The 25718-nt window shown below is 39.8% G+C and overlaps 1 protein-coding gene across 1 annotated transcript in view; it reads right to left on the bottom strand.

Moving 5' to 3' along the window:
* PCSK2 (proprotein convertase subtilisin/kexin type 2) overlaps positions 1-25718 on the bottom strand; it is a 322138-nt gene that overhangs the window by 122288 nt on the left and 174132 nt on the right. Inside the window, exon 5 of the mRNA XM_036245861.1 lies at positions 22557-22594. Within this exon, the coding sequence (XP_036101754.1) occupies positions 22557-22594 (38 nt within the window). The remainder of the gene's footprint in view (positions 1-22556; positions 22595-25718) is intronic.

Genomic DNA, 25718 nt, shown 5'->3' with positions numbered 1-25718 from the left:
TATTTTCCCTCTTTGTGATAAAAATGAGAAGTGAGGCTCTTTGGGAGGACTGCAAATTGGCTTAATGTTTTTAGAGAATAATTTGAAAATATTTATCAAAATTAAAATTGTATATACTCCTTGAAGCAGAAATTTCACCTCTATGAATTTATTCTAAAGAGACATTCACACAAGAATGTAAAGATCTATGTTTATAATAGCAAAGGGAGAATCAAAATGTCAATTGTTAAGGGCTTGGTTAAATCAATAATGGTGTATCCATACTACAGGAGAAAGTATGCTGTTAAATAAAGAGCATATTGCATGATAATGATCTACTGTAAGATTTCAGTTTGGGAAACAAAAATCTGGAAGGATCTACACAAAACTGCTACATTATGAAAGCCGGGACGTGAATAGGACTTGTAGAGGAGAGGTAGGAGAAGGCAGAGAAGGAAATTGCAGTTTTTATTTTATCTACATTTTTGTAATGTCTGAATCTGTTTTATGGTGAGCATGCCTCACTTATTAAAAATGTAGATATAGAAAAAATGAGAGTGATGAAGTTCTAAGAACTTGATAATCATGATTAAACAATATTCCTTTTAGCCCTGGCCAATTTGGCTCAGCTGTTGGAGTGTCAGCCCACAGAGCAAAGAGTCCCGGGTTCAATTCTGGACAAGGGCATGCACCTCGGTTGCGGTTCGTCTCTGGCCCTGGCCAGGGTCATGTGGGAGGCAACCAGTCAATGTGTCTCTCTTGCATCGATGCTTCTCTCTCTCTTTCTCTCTCTCTTTTCCTCCCTCCGTCCTATTCTATCTAAAGATAAATGGAAAAGGAATAAATATCATTGGGTGAGGATTAAACACACACACACACACAAACACATATCCCTCTTAGCCTATACAGTGATAGTGTTTGAGAGTTCCCAAGTGTCTTGACATTTATTATCTTCTTTTCTTTTGTTTTTTAATTTTTATTGATTTTTAGAGAGAGGAAGGGAGAGAACGAGAGAGAAACATTAATCGGTTGTCTCCTGCATGTGCCCTGATCAGTGATCAAACCTGCAACCTGGGTATGTGCCCTGACACCTTTTGGACAACACTCTAACCAACTGAGCTACTTGCCAGGGCTATTATCTTCTTTTTTGCTAGAGACAACCTAGAGAGGTGGGCAGGAGAAAAAGCTGATCTTTCAGGACACAGGCCAATTCCCACTCTCCTTCACCCCACATTCACAGGGCATTCTCAGTAGTAATCAATTTCTAAATTGCCTCTTTTGCCAATAGGTTATTTTTAAAATGTCATTTTTATTGAAATATAATTTAACTGTAGTAAAATATGTGATGTTAAGTGCATAGCCTGATGAGTTTTGGCAATGTATACACCTATGTGACCATCAGAGTAATCAAGATGTAGAGCTTTTCTGTCTCCTCGGAAAGTTTTCTCATGCCCTTCTCAGTTAATCTCCACTCACCGGGGTCAAACACTTTTCTAGTTTCATTTACTGTAACTTAACTCTGCCTTTTTTTTTTTTTTTTTTTACAACTTCATGTAAATGGAAACAAAGGTATGTACTCTTTTGTGTTTGCTCTCTTTAGCTAACATGCTTTTGAGATCCATCTCTTTTGTTGTATGCATCACTAGTCTGTTCTTTTAGTTGTGGAGTAGTATTCCATTGTATGAACATATTATAATTTTATTTATCCATTCACTTATTGATGGGCATTTGTATTACTTCCAGTTTTGCTAATATGAACAAAGCTATGAACATTCTTGTTTATGTCTTCTTATGAATACGTGTTTCCGTTACTCTTAGGTAAATACTTAGGAGTAGGATTGCTGATTGCATGGTAAGTGTCTATTTATCTTTGTAAGAGACTGCTAAACCTTCTTCCAAAGGGATTGTACCCATTAGCAATATATGAGGTTGCTAATAAGTTTTGCCCCCTGAAAATACTAACCTTAGGTACATCTGTAGGTATTTTCCTATAGAGCAAAGGCTAAAGAAAACTTTCATCAGTAGTAAACACTGTACTGGAAACTTATCCATTTCAGAACCTGCCCCTCCCCAGGGAATAAAGACACATTGTAAATGAATGAGTGCTGGTCCCTGCCATTGTAGGTGAGTCCAGAAGACTAGTCTCTCTGTCTTTTGGCTGGTGGTCCCCGGTGCTACAATGTCTAAGAAGTCTCCAGGCATGTGCTTATTTTCATATCCTTTCCATGTACCAAAGAGCCTTTGCTTCTTTAGTTTCACGCAACAGATATTCATTGTTGTTTGCTTGAGAAATCTCTTTCTCCTCCATTTTCCCTCTATCAGTCATATTGTAGATGTACACAGCTGTGGGAACTGATGACTGCACATTGCTTTTCAAGACCTTTTGCTACAAGCACCGCCATCCAGCATTTCTCAGGGCAGGGAGATTTTAGGGACGGACTGTATCTTGTTTTAATGATTGTCCTGATTGTATGGCAAGTGAGTTTTCCAATTTATGGTTGTAATGTACAGTTACCTTTAAATACAATCTAAGTTAACTTATTTTATCTTAAGTTAAAATAGTACAGTGGGTCATATTTAGAAACTGCAGGTCTGGTCAAATTCCTCACTAGCTATTAAAGACACCCTGAGCAATGTGTTTAATCATCATAATCAAAAGAGATTTACCAAGCCAGCACCCATTGTTACTCAGGATATAATGAGCCCCAAAGTCAATATGGGTCTCTGCTTGGAACTCAACATCAGTGATACCCTTGCTAAATATATTCCTGTCAAAATCTTTGTAATATCTAACTCTCCATGAGGTGCAAAAACCAGAGCATCCAATTAATTTCCAGATCAAAGCTGCATGCTTTCTGATTAAGCATCTTAAATGCTATTCAGAGCTCTCCGTGGGCGGGCTCTCCGGGTTCCTGCTGATGGTGGATGAGATGTCAGGATTGCTGCTGAATCCTCTTCTGTTTCCCATGAACAAGACTCCTTCTAAACCCTGGTGCCTGAGCTTACAAGGTGTCTAATGAGTCCTGCTGTATTTGACAATATTTTTGTCTGTTCTTTTTAGAGACATTCGTTTTGCAGATATCACCTTATTTTAAATGTTCCTGAGTTGTTTGTTTGTTTGTTTGCTTGCTTTTAGGAGGAGGAGGGAAGTGATATTTAGTGAGGGTCTCCTATGTTTGGGATTATTTTACATTTTCTCTCTTTCTTTTTTCTTTTAAAAGCACAATAGCTCTTTGACAAATAATCTTTCTTCTAGAAAAATCCTCCTATAGGCCTCCCTGCTTTCATTGTTGCCCACCTTCAGTTCTTCTCAGTAGCAGATAGATCTTTGAAAAATACCAAATCCAGGTATTTGTCCCCCACCCCCACCTGTGACTTCATCCTTTGCTTCTAGGACAAAGTCACAAATTCTTATGACTCACAAAGTCCATACAACTAGGTCCTTTTCTACTTTTCCAGTGTCATCTTTGGTCATTTTCTCCCTGGATTGATATGCTCCCCCCACCCCCACACACACACATTAGCTTTTTTTAGATCTTAAAAGGGCTGAGCATATTCCTGCCTCAGGGCCTTTGCATAAACTGCTTCCTCTGATGCCAGATACCTGGCTAACTCCTCTTCATCTTTAAGGCATCCTAGAGTAAGTGTCTCTTCTTCAGGGAGAACTTCCCTCAATCAGCAGACCAGATCAAATTCCCCTTGTTAAACACATTTATAGGACTCTCATCACGGCAAAGCACCACAATTGTAAATAAACAATTATTTCTGTAATTATTGATTTAAAATCTATTTTCCCTTCTAGACAAAAAAGTCCTTCAGGGTAGGTACTATGTCTGCTTTATTCATCAATGTATCTCTGCCTCCAAGCAGGTCCCCAGTGATACTTGCTTTCTGGTTTTCATGACTTTGCATTAAAGTCTCCCACAATGAACACAGCTGACCCTTATAATCAATAGGATACTGCAAAATGGCAGTGGGTGATTTCTGAGGCTAGATGATGAGAGACATTGTGGCTTCCATGTTACTCCCTCTCTAGGACTCGTTGCTCTGGGGAAAGTCAGCTGGTATGTCACGAGGTCACTCAAGCAGTTCATAAAAACCCACCCAAGGAGAGGAACTGAGCCTCCTGCTGAGAGCCATCCCTACGTGAACCATCTTGGAATTGGATTTTTTAGCCCCAGTGGAGCCTTCTGATGTTTACAGCCTGACTGACTATTTGCCTGCAACCTCATGAGAGACCCTGAACCAGAACCATCCCGCCAAGCTGCTCCTGAATTCTGGACCCATAGATACTGTATGAAATAAAAAAATATATGTTATTTTATGTGTCCAAGTTTTAGGGGTAATTTATTATGCAGCAATATGTAATATACCGTAGTTCCTGGTATAGTATAAGACTCAATACATAGTTATTGAATGAATAAATAAAAGGATTTTACCACCTTTCTTTTACATTTGAGGAATGTACAACCCACAGAGATTGAATAACTTGCTCCAAGTTATAGTAACTAAATAGTAGAAGCAGGAACAGGTCCAGATTCACCTATTCAATGCCTTTTCTATTATAGTGTTTTATCTTCCTTGAAGAGAGAAATCCAGCTGGCCAAATGATATTTACTTCAGAACCTTCTGAAAACACTGTAGACAGGGTTACACACTGGCTATTTAGTGCAAAGTTCTCCAAAGTGGGACATGCCCATCCCAGGAAATGTGCAAGATATCCATTGGGGCGTGGGGAGAAAATATTATAACTTATTTTTTTAGCTTTATTTAAAAAATTATGTATTTATTTTTAATTGTGTTTAAAAAAGGCATAGCAAAATTGACCATCTTAACCATTTTTAAATGTACAGTTAAGAAGTATTAAGTATATTTACACTGCGGTGCAACCAATATTCTGAAATTTTCATCTTGTAAAACTGAAATGCTATATTTATTCAATAGTATGTCACTCCTCATTTCCTCATTCCTCCTAGCTCCTGGCAACCATTATTCTCCTTTCTTTCTGTCTCTATGAATTTGACTACTCTAAGTACCTCGTGTAAGTGGAATCATATGGTATTTTGTGATTGGCTTATTTTACTCAGCATAAAACCCTGAAGGTTCATTCATTCATGTTGTCACATGTGATAGACTTTCCTTCCTTTTTAAGGATGGATAATATTTAATTGTATGTATATGCCACATTTTGTTTATCCATTCATTTGTCAATGGACACTTGCATTGCTTCCACCTTTTGTCTATTGCTATGAACATGGGTTATGTATTATAACTGTAAACATTTTTATTTTTACTTTATACTTTAAAGAATTTCTTTCTTGGATGTTTTATAATGTACATAATCATTATTACAGTAGCACACACATACATTGTGTGAATAAGTGACTGTGAATATATTTGAAGAGCCTGCTCAAAAACGTTTATATATAAGGATGTGTGAATAAAAAGCTTGGAGACCAAGTTTGGTACAATATTTGCAAATCAATGAATGTGATATACCACATAAACAAAATAAAGGATAAAAATCACATCATAGCCCTGGCCAGTTTGGCTCAGTGCTTGAAGCATTGCTTGAGGACTGAACAGTCTCGGGTTTGATTCTTGGTCAAGGCCATGCACCTCTGTTGCAGGTTTAATTCCTGGAACCAGTTGGGGTCATGCAGGAGGCAACCAACTGCTATGTCTCTCTCACATAGATGTTTCTCTCTCATTCTCCCTCCCTCTCTCCACTCTGTCTAAAAAATCAATGGAAAAGTATCTTTGGGTGAGGATCAAAAAAGAAAAAAAAATCACATCATATTAATAGTTATAGAACAAGCATTTGATAAAATTCAGCTTATATTTGTGATATAAACTCAGCAAAGTGGAAATAGAGGGAACATACCTCAACATAATAAAGGCCATAGATGACAAACCGACAGCCAACTCAATGGGCAAAAACTAAAAGCTTTTCCTTTATGATCAGGAAAAAGACAGGGATGTCCATTTTCACCATTCTTATTCAACATAGTACTAGAAGTACTAGCCATAGCAATCAGACAAGAAGAATAAAATAAAAAGCATCCAATTTGTGAAGGATGAAGTAAAACGGTTATTATTCAGTTAACATGATATTGTATATAGAAAACCTTAAAGACTCCATCATAAAAACTACTAGATCTAATAAATTAATTCAGCAAAGTTGCAGAATACAAAATTAATATTCAGAAATTGTGGCATTTTTATACACCAATAATGAACTATCAGAAAGAGAAATTAAGAAAACAATCCCATTTACTATTGCAACAATAAAAAAAATAAGATACCTAGAAATAAATTTAACCAAGGAGGTCAAAGATCTGTGTTTGGAAAATTATAAGATTGAAAAAAGAAAATGAAGAAGATACTAATAAGTGGAAGCATATATGGTGTTCATGGAAAGAAAAAAAATGAACATCATTAAAATATCCATGCTACCCAAAGAAATCTATGCATTCAATGCAATTCCTATTAAAATACCAATGACATATCTCATAGATCTAGAACAAATAATCTAAAACTTTATATGGAATTACAAAATACTCTGAATAGCCTCAATAATCTTGAGACAGAAAACCAAGGTTGGACGGATCATAATACCTGATATCAAACTATACTAGAACATTAGAACATAGTAAACAAAACAGGCATTATCGGCACAACAACGGGCATATAGATCAATGGAAAAGAATAGAGTCCAGAAATAAACCCATGTCTTTATGGTCAATCAATATTTGACAAAGGAGGTAAGAACATACACTGGAGCAAAGACAGTCTCTTCAATAAATGGTGTTGGGAAAATTGAGGAAATAAATGCAAAAACAATGAAACTAGACCACCAACTTACACCATACACAGGAATAAACTCAAAATGAATTACAGACTTAAATGTAAGTAGCAAAACCATAAAAAGCCTAGAAGAAACATAGGCAGTAAAATTTCTGTGGCAATATTTTTGTAGACATATCTCCTTGGACAAGGGAAACAAAGGGAAAAAATAAACAAATGGGACTACACCAAACTAAAAATGTTTTGCACAACAAAAGAAACTATTGACAAAATTAAAAGTGAACCCACTGAATGGAGAACATATTTGCCAATGATTCATCTGGTAAGAGATTAATTTCCAAAATATATAAAGAACATATACTACTCAAAACCAAGAAGACAAACAACCCAAATAAAAAATAGGCAAAGGACCTGAATAGACACTTCTCCAAAGAGTACATACAGATGACTAATAGACATGAAAAAATGCTCAAGTCACTAATCATCAGAGAGATTAAATTAAAACCTCACACCTGTCAGAATGGTTATCATCAATAAATCAAAACAAGTGTTGGCCAGGAAGTGAAGAAAAGGGAACCCTCCTGCACTGTTAGTGGGAATGTAGATTGGTGCATCCACTGTGGAAAACAGTATGAAGTTTCCTCAAAAATTTAAAAATGGAACTTCCTTTTAACCTATCAATCCCACTTCTGCAAATATAGCTGAAGAAATCTGAAACAGGAATTTGAAAGAATATATGCACCCCTATATTCATTGCAGCATTATTTACAATAGCCAGATCTGAAAACAGCCCAAGTCCACCCATCAGAAGATGCTGTGGATGAGTGGATAAAAAAGCTGTGGTACATTTACACAATGGGATACTACTTGGCCATAAAAAAAAAAAAAAAAAAAAAAGAAGAAGTCTTACCTTTTGTGACAGCCTTCTAAGTCTTGAATTAGAAACAATTCTGCAGCTGTAGAGTCTGATATACAGTGAGTGAGCAGGAGATAGTTGGATAGGTAGCCAGAGCCAGGACACATGAAGCCTCACAAGGAAGGCGAAAGGGTGTGGTCCCAAATGCAAGGGGAGTCACCAGATGAGTTTCACCTGGGTAGTGATGTGGCCTCTGGTACTTTCCTATCTCTGTAGTGACCTCTCCAGTTACTGTGAGGAGTGGGCACTTGAGAGAGCAAGAATGGAAGCAGGGCCCTGGCCAGGTGACCAAAAAGTTTGCAAATTTGATTCCCAGTCAAGGCACATACATAGGTTTTGGGTTTGGTCCTCAGGCAGGGCACATATGGGAGGCAACCAACTGATGTTTCCTTCTCATATTGATGTTTCTCTCCCTTTCTCTCTAAAAATCAATACAACATATCCTCAGGTGAAGATTAAAAAAAAAAAGAATAAAGAATGGAAGCAGGAAGCTGAGGCTTTTGTGGGGTCCAGGAGGGAAGTGATGTTGGCTTGGTCTAGGAGGCCAGTGTTAGAACTGGAGAGAAACAGATGCATTGCAGAGTGGAGCTAAAGGACTAGCAGATCTGGTGGCTGAGGGAAGAGAAGAAGGGAGAGGAATCAAGGATGACCCTCATGTTTGGGACATTAGCCATTGCGTCCATAGTGGTGTCATTTTGCTGAGCTTTGGGAGCCTAGAGCAGGGCTAAATTAAATGAATTCAGCATAATAGGTAGTGAACTTCACATTTCATTCCTCACCTGGCTGTGTGAGCTAGGGCAGATCATTAACCTCTCTGATCTTCGGTTTCCCAGCTAAGAGAGGTGAATAAGAAAGTACCTACTGCATTGGTCACATGCAATTTAAATGCAATAATGCATGTAAAACATGAGGCTGGGCACATAGCACAAACTCAACAAATGCTGGGTACCAAGACTGCTACTCTTAAGAAGAATCCAAGGAGGCAAAAAGACCAAACAGCAGGGGCTGAAATATCAGAACCAGGAAGAAGAAGCAAGAGAGGTTGGAGAGAAAAGATGGATCTTGTACTGTTTTGACCAGCAGTCAACTCTCAGTGGGAATGGTGATGGATTTGTGAGCTAAGACCAAACTAGAAATAAATGAAAACTCTCAAACCAAACCATCATGTAGAATGGGATAATTGCAATTGCTTATGTGTTCTTTCGTTGAAGTGTTTATGAACCTTGATTCTGGTCTTATTCACAGAGTGTACATTCTTTATTTGTAAGGTGCTTTGTAAGAATCCCAATAATGTACTAACTTCATTAAATAACTTAGTGCCTGCCTGATCACCACAGTGAACCCACAGAGGGAATGGCTCCTTTGCATTGAGTCTTCCGGGACATTCTGTATGAGAGACGACATATATGTGTGGGGCATATTGGAGAAGAGAAGGGAGGGTGGTCCAGAATCAGTACAAGAAGGGCATCAATGCCTTTAGCATTCTGGGTAGGTCAATTAATATTTTTTCATAGATCAACAAAGACCCATTGTTCATATCAGTAATAGGGAAAATCATTATAAACCTTTGATTCTGAAGCAGGGGAGATGATTGTTCCTGTTTTGCAGATGAGAAAACTGAGGACCATGAAGACCAAGCAACACATTTTTACTCGAAGTGACTCAAGAGAATTCCTTGAACTTGTGTTTCCTGAATAGCTTACATCAAACCTCTTATTTAAAAAATTGCCAATGTTTGAGCTATAAAACATAAGCCTTCTATTTTCATAGCTTAATGAAAACATCTCCCACACACTGTAATACATCTTATTCTTCCACCTAGCAGAGCTATCATTGGGAGAGTTGTGTGCGTGACATTCAAAGTACAGAATTCACCATCATAGTACAGAACTCATATCATGGTGAGGAACAGTGCTCAGAGCCAAGCCCTGGCTCCCTAAAATTGGTTTTAGGTTTTACAAATCTGTTAGTAATCAAGGGTTCTTTCTTTCTCTTAGTGATTAAGGGTTCTTCTGTTTGTAAAAAATAATTTCCTGTAGGTTGGGAACCAGCAGGCTTACCATGTAAAAAGCAAATCCTATTTTTATATCGGAGATTCTCTCTGCCTTGGTCATGCAGGATGGAACATTCTGCTTTGCCTGAAGCTCCAGACTGCTCAAACATAAGGAGGATTTCCAGAGCAGACTCTGAGATGAAGATTGTGGGCAAGGGCCTCATTGAAGGTGTGCTTCCACGGAAACCAGTGAAGGAGTGAGGGAAGCAGGATTGGACAAGAGAGGGACAAACCAAGATGTGATTTGGGGCACTCCTGCAGGGGGCCCTGGAGGGTTAGTTACAACTCAGCATTTTCCCAGCCTGAGTGAGACAAGGTTTCCATGCTCCCACAGGCAGTCACAGATCTACGATGCCAAGAGGAAAGTGGGAATTTGAGACACATCAGGTTTCCGAGTATGGGGCAAAGCTGGTTCCAGTAGCCCTTGAACAATCCTCCAAAAGAAGCCACAGGTGCTGGCAGTGGAGGAAAAACAGACCAAAGCCAGGTGGGGCACACAAAAATCAGTACAGAGGGCTCAGAGCAGGCATAACCTGCTTAGGGGGCTTCCTTTGGTGGCTGAATGCAGGAGTTGTAGGTGGCAGAGGGTGGTTGGGAGGGCGTGACAGGCTGAAGGTTGCATTGAGAAGGGATAAGAGGCTTGAAGGACCCAGGTGGCTCTCAGCCAGGTATAGTCCGAGCACTTGGAAACATGCAGATGTGTGCCTCCTTGCTGTTGTGTTGACTGGCACTGTGTGGTCAGCAGGTGCAGCCATAGCTCAGGACTGGGGGATATTGGAAATCCGAGTTCCTGGACTGGTTCTGCTCTAAACTGCTGTGTGACTTCTGGCATTTCACATTCCTACTGGGCCTCAGTTTCCTCCTGTGTCATGAGTGAGGGACTGGACTCAAACACCTCCTAAATCCCTTGAGGTGCTAAAAGGCCCATTTTTCTGTGTAACCATTTGTTTCAATTGTGTCACCTTGGAAGCCTCAAAAGGAGATTAAAACACTGGTAATGCCTTCACATCAATCTAAAATTTAGGCACTTTCAGCTTTGAGAAATAACATGATAGAGAACTGGGGAGCCCTGTGTCTATTTGAACAAAGATGGAGAAGTCCCAGGTGATGGATTTTGGCTGCGTGGATCCACCTCAAAGCCCATATGTTTTTTAAAAATATTTTTTATTTATTGATTTGAGAGAGAGAGGAAGGGAGAGGGAGCGCAAGGTAGACACATTGATGAGAGAGAACATTGATTGGCTGCCTCCTGTATGCCCTCCACTGGGGATTTGGCCCACAACCTGGGAATGTGCCCTGACCCGGAATCGAACTGGTGACCTCTTGGTGCATGGGTCAGTGCTCAACCAGTGAGCTACACGAGCTGAAAGCCCACATGTTTTTGCTCATTGTGCTAGCCTGAGGGGCTTTGATTTCCTGGGTTTTCAAGTGGAACAGTTGGAGCTCATCCAGGCCATTGCTGGCCTCAGATCTGGTTCAGCTGGGACAGGGGCTTGGGGCAGCCCACGCCAACCACTCATGAGCTTTGTGTGTTCAGTTCTCCAGGCAGAGGAAAAACACCATTTTCAAGAAAGATGGCCTGTGTTAGTTTTCAATTGCTGCCTAACAAGTTACTACAAGTTAAACAGGGTGAAACAACACAAATGTATTATAATTTAATATGGTGCTATGCTAGGAAGTCTGACAAGGTGTCAGACTGGGCTAAAATCAAGGTGTTAGCAGGGTGGTGTTTGTCTTGGGAGGCTTTAGGGAAGAATCAGTTTTCCTTGCTAATTCAGGTCCCTGTTTTCTTGCTGGTTGTGAGCTGAGAGCCATTCCAAGCTCTGAACTGCCCACAAGCTTTGGCTTATGTCCGCTTCCTCTCTCTTTAATGCTTGGTTGAGACCTTGTCGTGCTTTGAATCTCGTCTGCTCCTCCTTCCATTATCACATCTTTTCTGTTTTCATCTCTCATTTTTAAGGAACTGTGATTCAATATGGTTTACTTGGAAAATCCCTCCATTTTCAGTTAATCTTAAATCCATCTGCAAAGTCCCTTTTACCATTTAACCTAACATATTCACAGTTTCAGGGATTAAGGCATGGACTCATTCATTCAATCATTCATTCATTCAGCAAACAAATAGTCATTGACCACCTGTCATGTGCTAAACATTGAAGATGTGAAGAATAACAGGAACAGTCCCTGTCCTCACTCAAGGAGAACACAGAGATGGAATGCCTCGGTAGTGATGCCGTGGGTACCTGCCCAAATTCCCTCTGCTGGGTCAGTGCACTCAGACTCATCTCTGGGAGTGTTGGGTACTAAAAGGTCATAGCTATTTCCTTCTCAGAGTAATTGCCCTTGGACAAATGGAAATTACAAAGACCAGGAAATTACATAGGCCCTAGGGACTATTGGAAGTCTGACTGACTAACACAGGGTTACAAAAAGCTGGTTCTCTTCTTCCAGGAGGGACCTATTCAGTAATTCAGTTCAAGTTCCAGAGCTCCCCAGGGAGTAGGGGTGGTGGTGTCAGGTGGAGGCTTAACTCCTTTCTCTGCTGACCTGAACACTCACCCAGTGCAATCACTTCCCCATCTCAGTTGCTTTCAAGGAATCCAACCTAAGGTAGTTAGTAATAATAATAACCAGTGTAATCTCTGTCACCATCTATCTCTGATATGTGTGTATGTGTGTGTGTGTTTGTGTGTGTGTGTTTGTGTGTGTATATTTTGCTTTTGTAACAATAAAGAAACACAAAAGTCATGTTTTTCATAGGTCTATGCACTTATGTCTAATGCACTTAAATATATTTATAAAGTATCCTTTAGAACTAAAATAGAATTCTCAAACAGGTAATGGATTAAGCACTTTGCATTCTGCATTATCTGAGATTTAATTTAGAGTTAGATTAAAAACCAAAACAAAGGAAAGCTATTCCTCATGAATATTTGGCATACTTCGTAATAACAGGAAAGTGGAGGGAAAACATGAAAATCAGAATAACACACTAATTGCCCCCTTTTTATTATTTTTTCAAAATGCTCTCTGTGAATTCATTATATATCCTTGATGCAGGAAGGGAGGAGGGAGTTAAGAGCATGGACTTTGAGGTCTTATTATCTCAGGTTTGTGGTCTTCCCCTGCTAAATTCTAGCTATATGACCTTGGGCAAGTTGCTTGACTTGCAACTTGCACCCTTTAACATGGGGTGTTTCATGTGCCAGGAGCAGTTCTAAGAACCCTGTGTACACTACTCAATTGACTATCACAACCACCAATAAGGTTAAGTATTGTATTAATCTATTGTAGAGGTGAGACACATAGCTAGCAAGTTGTTGGGGTAGAATTTGAATTCAGGAAATCTGGTCCCAGAGCCATTAATTTTCACACCAGAATTGTGGCTTTAAGGAAGTATGGTAACGAAACAGGAACATGAAGAAAGAGAGTAAAATGCATGTTCGCCTCAATAGGTGTAGCATTTTTCATCATAGCTGCATCACGCTATTGTAAATTAATTATTTGTAGGGTCTTCTCTAAGCAAGACTTGGTCACCTAGGGTTTTTTTTTTTTTTTCTATTTCTCAGGTAAAAATCCAAAGTAGAAAACATAGTGAAATGTTTCCCATCTTGGGAATTCAATGAGTATATACTAATAGAAAGGATGAGAGTAAGAAAGAAGTAAAGGCAATAGAGAAAATATTTTTATATTTGCATAAATAACTTTTGTGGCTTATTATGTAATGTAAATATTGCAATACTTTTTCAGAACAGATATGTTTGGTGATAAGCAGAATAAAATTCTAATAGTCTCATTACATCTCTCCACCCACCTACAATTCTGTCATTTATTTATAGAAGAATCTCTGTTAATGATCTCCCTGGGAATGAAACCTCCGGTTGATTCTCTCATGAACAAGAGAATTGGAAGACATTATCTTGGTCTTAAGTCACTTTAATTTAGTCGAAAAGATGAGACTCTGTCAGAGGCCTTTAGGGAATCTGGGGTAAGGAAATGATTTTTGTGGGCAAATTTTAGTCTAGGCTTCTTGGTGAAAGAAAATCTTCAGATGCAAAATCAATTATAATCTAGTCACCCTTTCTTTGTTCAGAATCAGATAGATCAAGCTTCTAAATTAGCAATTTTCCAATGAATTTTTAAAATGTCGCAAGAATTTTAAAAAACAATTTAGTCAGGGGCACTGACCTTTTTTTTCTTAGAATGCCAAATTAAAAAATGACAACAGCCAACAGAACAATAGCTGTGCAGTGTAAATGAATCAATTTATACTTATTTTTTTTGTCAGATTGGCCAAAAATATATTTTTTGGTGTGCTGCAGAATTTTAGTAATTAGTTTATGTCTGCCATAAAATGAATAAGGTTGAAAATCACTGGTATAGATGTATTCATATGCTGTATTAGCACAAGAAAACATTCTTTAAATGTTTTTAAGTATCTTTCTGTCTTTAGGTTTTAGGGCTGACTTGCTTGTTCTTCCTGCCACATTCTCATAGTGGGTAGTGTTTTTATTTCCAGAACAGTACTGAGCACAGTATGTTGTAATTATACACTCATATGTATACCTCCCTTATTGAATTTCAAAATCCCTGATTGCAGGGACCAAATTTTCACATTTTATAATCCAGGTCCCTAGCACAGAATCTTGCATGCAGCAGGAAATTAGTACAAGTGTCTTAAATATTGACTAGGTTTAATGGAACAAAAAGTAGTCAACCGAGCAATGTGGAAAAATTGACCAGACTTTTTCTTTGCTTTCACCTATAGCTGTAAGTCTAGGTCTAAACAAATAGTTTCATTTGAGTTAAATAAATTTTTTCTCCCATTTTTATATCAAAGTATATTGGCGTAAAAATGGACAGATTCCTCTATCACATGGGTTGAGTCAGATGATACTCATTTGACTGATGGTCTGTCCAAATGATTAAACAATGTTTTTATTTCCAATATTCAGTGTGGCCTCCTGGTGATAAAATGCTACTATGATGTGACCAATATTATGACTACATTGAATAAAGTCAGCCTCTCCCTTCAATAAGACACAAAGGTTGTTTAAACCTTAATTTTATATGCAATATTAATGTGCCCTGTTTAAATATTAATCAGACTAAAAGCCTGGAGAGATGCATGGGATCAATACTTCACAGCATCTGAGTCATCCAGGGCCTATCTCCAGTAGGTGCCCTTTCATTATGGCGGCCACTTGCCACCTGGAGCCCTGGTGTGCACATGGCTGCTGGGCTCAAAGGCATTTTCTTTAAGCTCTGCACTGGCAGCCCTTCAGAGTGCTCCAAAGGCCCCTCTTGAGAGACAGCCACCTGTCAGGAATCCATCAAAAGAATGGAAAAGTACAGGTCCTTAGGGGTGGGCTTTGTTGCTGAAATAGGAACTCTGAAGTATAAATAATGTTCCAAATTTTGAACTGAGTCAGAGAGCATAATTCGTCCTCTCCCATCTGAGAACTTAATTGCATTTTCACCAAACTGAGGAATTCCAGACATTCCAGAAATGAAATAGCTCTTGGTTATTTGCATGTGAATTATCCACACTGATAATCATATTTCCTCCAGGCCTTTGGCCATGGGAACCTCAGTTAGTTCTCTATTGCATCATCAGGAGCATGTGTTAATGGAAATGAGGTGGGGGCATTACCCATGAGGTAGCTGAGAGCTGGGAGCAAGAGAGTTCTGCATGCTAGAGTTCCCCATCATCAATATGATTTAGCTCCTGATTTTATTTGTAATGTATGAATAATAAATTAATAGTCAATGCAATTTAGCAAATATTCATTAGATGTCTGCTTGGCACTGTGCTAAATGTTAACGGAGACACAAATTTTAAAAAGTACACACTTTCCTAGAGCTTGTGATCTAGTGCTGATGTCATCATACATTATAGGTAAACAGCATTGTTGAATGAATAAATAAATGAATGAATAAAGTGCCAAAATGAATGATGAGTTTAATAATCAGAATCTGGGAATATTTTCAAAGAAACATATGTTATGAGGTTTATCCCTAGATATTTTGATTCAGTAGGTCTGGGGTAGGGTCAGAGAAATCTATATTCTCCTGCTGGGATGAGCATCAATTATTGTGGGAGGACCAAGAAGGGGATCTAGCATCAATAACTATAATAGTTGCTGCATCAAAACAACTAGAAAATGTCAGCAGCATATTACAATAAGCTACAAGTCTACGGTTCGGCTAGGAGCAAGATGATCTAGACTTGGGCTCAGCTGGGCAGCTCTGCAGATCTTGGCTGGGCTTACTTGCTTCTGAGGGTTGGCTGGGGGTCAGTTGTTATTGGCAGGGCTCCTTCGCTAGGCAGCTTTGCTTCTGACTGCAGTTCTGTAGGTTGACTTAGGTGGCTGTGTTTCAGGCTTTGGCAGCTGGGATACCTCTTCTGCATGTGTCTCTCATCTTCCTCCTGGGTCCAGTGGGCTATCCTGGGATGCTCTTCTAATGGGGATGGTAGAGGCAGAGGAGGGCATGTGGGAACACAAAAGGCTTCTTAAGGCCTCTGAACTGGCACTCTGACACTTCTGTATAATATTGTTGCTTTAAATAAGTCACATGGCCCCACCCAAAGTCAAGGGGTGAAAATATACTTCCCTCTTTTAGAGGAAGGTTCTGCAAAGCCCCACTGCAGAAGCTGAGGTTTAGGGAAGGGTGAGGAATCAGAGGCAATGCAATCTCCCACATTTGCTGCACTCAAGAATTGGGGCAAAACTGAAGGAGGAGCACAGGAATTTGTACAGATTTTCAGCACAGGATCTTGGAGCTATTCAGACGGTGACAAACAGTTTCTAAGCTGAAAGATGGAGGCCCTAGTTAAAAAAGTGGTCCATTCTTCCTATCACCAGGGCAAAAGCCTATGCTCCACTTAAACATCAGGAGATGTAATTTCCTTAGCCTGGAAAAAAGTCACCTGGAAAAATGCCACTGTACAATCCCTTTACCCACTTTGAAGATTAGGCCTCCCTATGAATATCCTTGACTATCCTTTTAGCTCAAAGAGCTGAGAGAGAAGAGTAGATGAGAAATTCTGCTGTCTCTGGGACATCCTTCTTCATGGCATCCCTGGCCATGGGCAATGGGTCTTCTCTTCTCCTTTATCTTCTGTTGCTTGGATGTTCTTTTAAAAAAAAACCTTTGTTTTTCTCCAAATAAATCTTTGAGATTTTATTTTAGTAACCTCTGCTGTTTGGGCTTTGCTTCTCTAGCCTCACAATCTTACTATCAGTCTGGATAAGGTGCCCTTTATTTTTTGAGAACTTTGAGCTTATTGGGGAGGGCTTGAGGCATGCTGCTGCTTCCTCTCCATCAGGACAACCTGCCATTGTGCATGGTTGTGATCTCAGCTCTTTTGAGATGGAAATGAATGTTTATTGAGCATTTGTTATCTGGCAGACCCCTTACATATGGTATTGCAATGATACCTCCCAGCAAACCTGATATTCATTTTTCCCATTTCACAAATGAGGACATTAAAGTTCAAAGAGGTTAGTCAAAGGTGGCACAACTATGAGTCAGAGAGCCAGCCATCACACTCAGTTTTGACTCAGTTTCCACTATTGTCACACTGTCAGAACCTTACCCTTGCATGCTAGAAACTTCTGTCAGCACCTGCAACTCTCTACCTGAAGACTCTCTCTGTCTATTGACTGTATTCTGCTTGTATGGTGGGCAGGCCACCCACCTCCTACCTTGTGCCCTCTTCTGGAGCACAGCCCTCTACCACTGACTGACAAAAGTTGATGGATAACTCTATGCGGCTCTGTGTATACTACTTCCCAGAGCTCTGTGGTGAGAGTATGCTCCTTTGCTCTCAGTGGTAATGGGCTTTGTAACAAACCCTTTCTCGGTTGCTTTTCCTTGTGGTATAGCTACCTTTCTCTCCAGCTTGTGCTTCCTGGGTCTCCCCCTAAATAAACTACTTGCTTTCCAATCCTTGTCTTAGGTGTGCCTCTGAGAAAACTCCCATCCACAGTGAGAAGAATCTCTAGATTTTACAGAACAACTAGCCACTTCTTCACCTTTGTAGCTTCAGCAGAGAAGGCTTTGGGCAAAGCAGGAGATGCTCATCTCCACCCACACCCACCTGCGGGAGCTGCAACCTCAGTTATACTTTTCATGTTCTTGAAGGAATACCCCTCTATTCCTGGAAGGAACTCCTGGACTTAGACCAGTGCTGTGAACACAGGCACATCATCATCACTGGATGGAGCCACACGGTAAACAGATGAACAACCTCCCTGCCTGCTGGCCCCTCACCTGTGAGATACAACCCACACCAGTGTCCTCACTGACCTCAAGCTTCTTTAGAAAACACCTGTGTCTGGCTTCTCTCTCTCACTCTGGAGCTTGTACATAGCAGGTCCAACACACCAATCAGTTTGTGCTAGTGTGTATATCTAGACTGTTTACAAAGAGGACAAGATAAAGGAACTCTTATTTTGACTTGGCCTAGAATAGTATCTTGGAAAACACTGTTTATGTCATGTTATTATTGTTGGGATAGAAAAAGGAGAAATTTAATTATTTGGGATAGTGAGTATTTACCAGTGGGACTGGATCCTTTAGATTAAATTCAATCATAGAACAATAGAGTAATAATTCAAGCAGCTATTATTATCCTTTGCTCCTAACTCTCAACAGATTTAATGTAGATTTGTTGAATTAAATTAGTGCTAACGACTCCTATTTATATATTGATTTGCAGTTTTCAAAGATTTTTAATTCTCAGTTTAAGTAGAAAGAACTCTAGACTATCAGTATACTCCAACTCTTCTCTTTTAATATATGGAAAACACAAGCTTTGAAAATAATTCTGGTTTGGGAAACATTTCGCCTGGTTTGATCGTGAAGAAATTTTTGTCATCTTTGTCTAAGAATCTTGGGTAGAGTTTTCACTTCTTACTAAAATAATCTGTAGCAAAAAGGAATTTCCCCAATACAGTCAATTTCTGTTTATTTTAACCTTTAATACATTTCCAAGTCATCCTCTCCAAGGCAGATGTTGCCAGCACCCAGCCTTTCTACTTTGGCCTGGTACTCTGGTGAGTCCTGGCTTCCTGTACCTGCATCTTTGACAAGGGCTGTGGGAAGGCAGGATGTGATGGGTTTTTAACATCCTTTGGGACCAGCCCTCAGCCAAGTACTGACAGAAGTTGGTGTATACATACCCCAGCTTCCTGGGGTATCATATCCTGGGTGGGATAACTCTGGCACATATTCTACATGGTACCCAATTCCCCAGTGGGATGAAGTTCTAGACACTTCCTTGCTTGATAATATACCATTTATTAGCTGCCTTCCCTTCCACTTCTCATTCCCCCTTCTATTCTTGCTTCCTGGGGTCACCTCCCAATAAACTACTTATACTTAAACCCTTGTCTCAAGGTCTGCTTTGAAGGAACTCAAACACAGACCTCCTCAAAGTACCTTTCACTAGAAGGGCACCAAGCTAGCTCATCACATCCAAGCCATTAAGTCACCTAACAATGTGTGAAGCTGCCTGTTAATCTTTTGCTGAAATAATTTTTGAGCTTATCACTCTCCACTGATTTCATTGTTCTCCTGGGCAGGTCTACTCCACTTGCCATCCTCATTCTGTTAATTACAGTGTAAAATTTTTAATTGAAAATGAAGGAGATAAATTTGGTTAGTAGCTTTAAAGTTGTCATCTCGAATGTACACAGGGTGAGACAGACAATGAGCCTAGTAAAAACCAGTTTAGGTTCAGGTTCTCTGCTGAACATTTAAGAATGAGATGTTTGGATGTTCAGTTTTCTCACCTATACCAAAGACAGAAACAAAAATTTTTAAAAATCCTCACCCGAGGATATGTTTATTGATTTTAGAGAGAGGAGGGGGGGAGATCATCGATTTGTTGTCTCCCATATGTGCCCCAAATGGGGACCAAACCCAAAACCTAGGTATGTACCCTGACAGGGAATCAAACCCTCAACTTTCACTGTATAGCATGATGCTCCAACCAACTAAGTAACACCAGCCAGGGGAACATAGAAAAATTTGTAATCTGCTATGTAGTTAGACATACTTTTTTAGTAAGGTTCCAAGCATTTTATAAATGTTGAAGACAGGACCTTCCTCTGGATTGAAGTTTCTGTTTAATTCTTAGATGTCATCTATCTTAAGATTAGCACAGACATTATCATCTTCTCAGCAACATACCTGCCAACTGGCCATCAACACTCCTCTTGAACATTTTCAGATGTGGAGAACTCATTACTTACTGAGAGAGCTAATTCCTTTTATTTATCAACCTTAATCATTAGACAGCTCTTCCTTTAACTGAACTAAAATCTTTCTCCTGCAGTTGTCACCTATTGTTGGGAATTTTCTTGGGAGAAATTACTGAATTTGTTGGATGCTTCATCCCACATAGAGAATTGGAAATATTTTAAAACGTATTTAATGTGCCTCATAAGTTGTCCCCCCACCCCAATCTTCCAGCTTTCCTTAGCAGGTATGGTTCGGAGTTCCTCTAGTACCATTGCCTATCTGTAACTCTTCCTCTTAGAATGAGACACTCATTGGAAGCAAATGAGCTGTCCAACAATTGGGGACTGAAAAGTTTAAATAAACTGCAGCATGAGGAAATACTGTGCAGCCCTATAATCATGCTTTGAAGAGTATTTAATGATAGAAAAATGTTCATGACATATCAAGTGTAAGGGAGCATTCTGTATAAGCCACAAGTGCCCACTTTCATTAAAAATATACACATAGAAATGAACACAACACTGATAGAACCCATAGAGTTTTTCAAGTATATTCTGCTATTGCAGAGTTGGGAGGATCTAGTACCTTTGAATTTGGATGTTTTAATTTCCCATTTCAGCTTAGGGTTTTTGGCAGAAACACAATGTCAGTTAACATTGTACTTGCAGTTCATCAGAGCCCCAGAGAATCTTTTCCCCTCTTGAATTATTATCTCTTTTAATCTGATAGTTGGCTTCAAGAGCAGCCTGTCACAGAAACACCTGGGCTAGGCAGAGAGAAGGGAAGGATGCCCAGGTCAGTCTCCATGTAAATGGATTCTGTGGAAACTGGTCTGGCAGGAGGGAGGTCAGCCTTCCAGTCTGACTGGCAGCTACTAAACTGTGAAGTCCTACAAGCTGCAAGATGGAGCAACACTGATTTGCGAAAGTGAGCAGAACCCTGTTTGGCTGCTCTGCGAGGTACTGGGACCTGGAGATGGCAGGAAGCCTGTACAGCCACAGCTCAGTTCAGAGGAGAATACAAATGATGGTGTGTGTGCCCCTGCAGGCTATTATCCCTGCATTTCTGTGTAAGGACAACCTCTGGGTATGAAAGCACTGGAGAAAATGCAACACAAACGTTTCTTAATCTCCCCTTTGGAGAACTCTCCAGGGCCCTACAGTTACTGGGGAGACAGAGAAAGGGAGGGCATTAGAGGAGGTGAATAAGGCTCTATGTGGGACAGTCCATTTAAGGAAGCAAAAGGGACAGCTGGGCAGAAAGCTCCATGTGTGTCTTCAGTAGGGGACACAGGAAAGAGAGGGGAACTGTTTCCTTCGACTCTGCAGATGGACCACTGAGGCAGAATCTAAAATTCATAAGTGGTTCTTTATTGTCTTTTCTACAGGGGTGGATTCTCATCTCTTGGAATAGAGTTTTGGATTAATTTCTATCATGTCTCTATGGGCCATCTTGACTGGACTGTGCCAATGATTCATTTAATTTTATTTTTAATTATTACAAAGATGCTCAGCCTGATGTATATTCTTATAGATTTATAAGACCCATGCAGTAAATAGAAACCCAGCTTATGGGTGCTCTGTTACCTGATGTTCAATGCACTAAACATGTGGAAAAATTTCTGTACTCTTTTTGCAATGTAGACACACATACCTTGACCCAGAATGTTGACCCCAAAACATTTCTGCTTGCTAACCATCTTTTCTTTATTGAAGTTCATGTTCTCTTAAATATGATCTCTTTAGCTACTAAAATAACATTTTTTAATGCTTAGATCTGCAGCTTACGGAAGTATTGTTTAGTAATAGATTAGATAACTTTAAGTGAACACACCAATGCTTGAATAGTGGACTTATGGGGGTTAAAATAAAGCAATCACTGATCTTTAAGGGGTTTGTAGATTTCATCCCGGAAACAGTGACTTCCTGGGTCAAAGTCGGAGCATGTGGTTCTAGCCCAACAGCGTTTACCATGACTTTCTATTAATATTTTTTTACTTGTCAAGGGAAACTAAATGCTCTACACAGTGTTGTGGAGACAAATCAGTGTGCAGTGCTCATAAACACAGAAATAAAAAAAGATGATGTTCTTGCTCTCGTATAGCTATGGTTGCAATGCAAGTTGCTGCACTTTTGGCATTTTGCCATCAGTTTTATCCAGCAAAGTCCCAAATGGTTCATTTACACCGTTCAATTTAATATCATCCTCAGCTAGAGTTGATTTTAAACTTTGCCAAGGGTCCCTCATATTTGCTCCTGCCTGTACCTTTTTTCCCCTTCAGCACTCTGTTCTTTCAGACCTCAAGTTTTCCTTCTTTTCTTTTCAGAAAGCCACCAGTTTTTTTCTACTGCCAGGCTTCATACCTTGTCTGTTGGTCTTTAGCACGAGCTGTGGCTCTAATAAGATGGGCAGTGTTAGTGTGCATTCATGGGAGTGTCCTCATGAGCGTGTCCTGTGTGCATGCATGTGCACTTGTATGTTCCTGATAACCAGGGATACTAGAACACTGAAGGTGCACGTGTTTCCCCACACAAATCAGCTTGTACTTACGTAGTTCGAGGCTAGGTCCGGATGGAGATAGTCAATCCCTGTGAAAAGATGACAACAGCACAGGAACAAAAGGTTAATACCTGCCACTGTCCTCAGGAAAGCTGCTCTAGAAAGATCTCTCCTTATGCGCTGCCACCAAAAGATACTGTGTCTGAGGCCCTAGCCTTATGTTTCACTTCCTGAACGAGAGTGGGTGGGCTGCTCTGCCAAAGTGGAGAGACAGCTGCCACCAGATGCAACAGAAGAGTGAAGCCAATTAGAACTTGGAGCCTCAGGATAACACTCTTGTCATAAATGCCAGCACAAAGGGGCTTAGTGTGTATAAGACAGATGCTCATCTGGGCAATGATGTAAGAGAGATTTGTGGAAATCCTGACATTTCTAAAGCATCAACTGGCATTTCTTCTGAAGCGAAACTGGCCTAGGGGAGAGAAAGCAATTATTATTTAACAGGGGCTGGATAGCAATGGATTGGGAGTGTGTTCTCTGGCATGGAAATAATAAGAGTAACATAGCTGGGCAAGAAAAGCGATTAGGCAAAGGGCAAATGGTCTCCCACAAGTTGTCTCAAGTGGAAGCTGATGCTGGTTTTTCCAGAACGTGGCTTTTCAGGAAGCCTGAGACCTCGAGTCTCCCATCAGTGATCCTGTGCTTCCTCCTGGATGTGGACTATCTTGTTGCCCAATAGTCATTCCAGGGGTAGAATTATGTCCATGAGCTGTTGGCTTCCATCAGACATGTGAGCCTCAGAAAGTATCCTGGAACTTCAAGGGCACATTGAAAAGTTTTCCTCCAGCTCTGAGAACCATATAATCATTGCAGGAGTTACATCTGAACATCTAGCCCTCCAAGAAACCGGCCAGGTTCCTCCACATGTTTCTAGCATAATGGTAGTACATGTAGGTTTTGGAATTAAAGGTTCGAGTTTGAATCATGGCTGTGCTGCCAACTGGCTGCATGACTTCAGGTCAAGTGCTTGGCTTCTCTGTGCTTGTTTTCCTCTTGAACTAGTGCAGGTGAGAACAATGCGGTGTGCTTGTCAGTGGCATTTAACAACTCTATTGGGTTGCAATACTTAAAGTTTTTTTTTTCTTTATTGATATTAGAGAGAGAGGAAGGGAGAGGGAGAGCAAGATAGAAACATCGATGAGAGAGAACATTGATTGGCTGCCTCCTGCATGACCCCCACTGGGGATTTGGCCCACAACCTGGGCATGTGCCCTGACTGCTTCTCTTGGTGCATGGGTGGACGCTCATCCAGTGAGCCACACCTGCAGGGCTAGGTTGCAATATTTAAAAGCCCGAAATGTCATTTAGTCTCTCTCATAGTCTGCCTTCTTCATTGCATGCACCCCAAAGTCAGGTCACAGCTATAGCTTTGTTCTACAAAAAAGGGTCAAGAGGTATACAGCTGACCCTTAAACAACACGGGGTTAGAGGCACCAAACTGCCTGGGCAGTTGAAAATCTGCATATAACTTAAGTCAGCCCTCCACATATGTGGATTCCCAACCATCAGTTGACACTTGAAGATCACGAGTTTGAATCGTGCTGACCAATAGAGAAACCCATATATAAGTGTACCCATGTTATCCAAACCAGCATTTTTCAAGGGTCACCCGTATTTCTAAAAAATTTTTTTTCCTTTGTTCTTTTCTGGTTGTGCAAGTAATTTCTGCTGAGTCATGCTGATTTCTATAGCTTGGGAGAGTATAGCTGGTCACTTCCTGCCCAGCATCCTCATCCTCCTCCCATACCCCTCTCAAGGACTGCAGAAGGAAAGGGGTCAGAAGAATTAAAGAATAACATTTTAAAAGTTTGCAGACCTGTGTTCTGGACTCTAATTTAGAGATGGTTCGTTTAGGCTTTGTTGGGGATAAGCACACGTTATGGGACCAACAGATCCAGTTCCATTTCACACTCAAACACTGTAATATTTGGGTGGCTTTGGCCAAATGACATAATCTTTCTGAGCCTCAGTTTTTTTTATCTTTGAAATGGGGATATGATTTACCTTAGAAAGCAATTTTCAAGGTTAAAGCCAATTCATTGAAAGTGTTTAGCTTGTAGTGAACACTTGATAAATCATTTTTCTATCATCATCATTATTACCATTATCTACTACATCACTACAGTTATGTAGGTAATGCCAAAGAGCAGAGAATTTTAAAAAATCTACTTGGTTTTAGAATGTTGTGTTGGAATTAAATTGTTGTATATATTTGCTAAAATTTGTTAAATTTTGCGACCTCATTGTTAGGCAAAAAAATTTATAACATACAGATGAAAGAATAATGACACACAGATGCACATAGAGAATGTTTTTTTCTAACAAGGAGTCCATTTTTAATACATGACTCCATGTCTGATAGTGCAAGTTGTTTAGGAGAGGAATTTTCTGAGAAACACCCATCTCTTCTACATGAAGAGAAAATATTGAAGCAAAGAGATAATTTGAGACCAGAAGGAAATTAGAATTAAAATAAGATACATTTAGCCTAATTAAATAAAACATCTTTAATTAGGTTATGAGGAAGACTAGGTGTTAAGTTAGAATAGACACAGACTTTGGTCTGAAAAAGAAAAGATTATTTATAGAATTGTGAAGGATAACAGATATGATTCAGAAAAATAATAATATACCAAAGCAAGAAAAATGATAACTTGGTAATTAAATAGTATTTTAATAGTTTGTATGTTTGATTATCTTTTCTTTTATTTTTAATTTTTTATTTATTTTTTTGTTACAGATATTTCACTTTTTTTACCCCATTGGCACCCCCTCCCCACCTCACCCCCGCCCCATCCCCAGCTTAGTGGTCCATGTCCATTGGTCATGCATACATGCATATTAGTGCTGTGGTTTATCTCTTCCCATCCCCCCACCCCCTCTTCTGAGGGATGTCAGTCTGTGCCCTACTTCCATGTTTCTGGGTCTACCATATTCCCCAGACTATTATGTTCAATATATTCCATATATAAGTGAGATCATGTGGTATTTGCCTTTTCCTGCTTGGCTTATTTCACTTAGGATAATACTTTCCAGGTCCCTCCATGTCGTCTCAAAGGATAAGAGATCTTTCTTTCTTACCGCTACATAGTACTCCATTGTGTATATGTACCACAGCTTTTTTATCCATTCGTCTACTGATGGACATTTGGG

Source organism: Molossus molossus, unplaced genomic scaffold (genome assembly GCF_014108415.1).
Source record: "Molossus molossus isolate mMolMol1 unplaced genomic scaffold, mMolMol1.p scaffold_m16_p_6, whole genome shotgun sequence".
Classification (NCBI taxonomy): Eukaryota; Metazoa; Chordata; class Mammalia; order Chiroptera; family Molossidae; genus Molossus; species Molossus molossus.
This window is presented reverse-complemented; position numbering and strand designations above follow the sequence as displayed.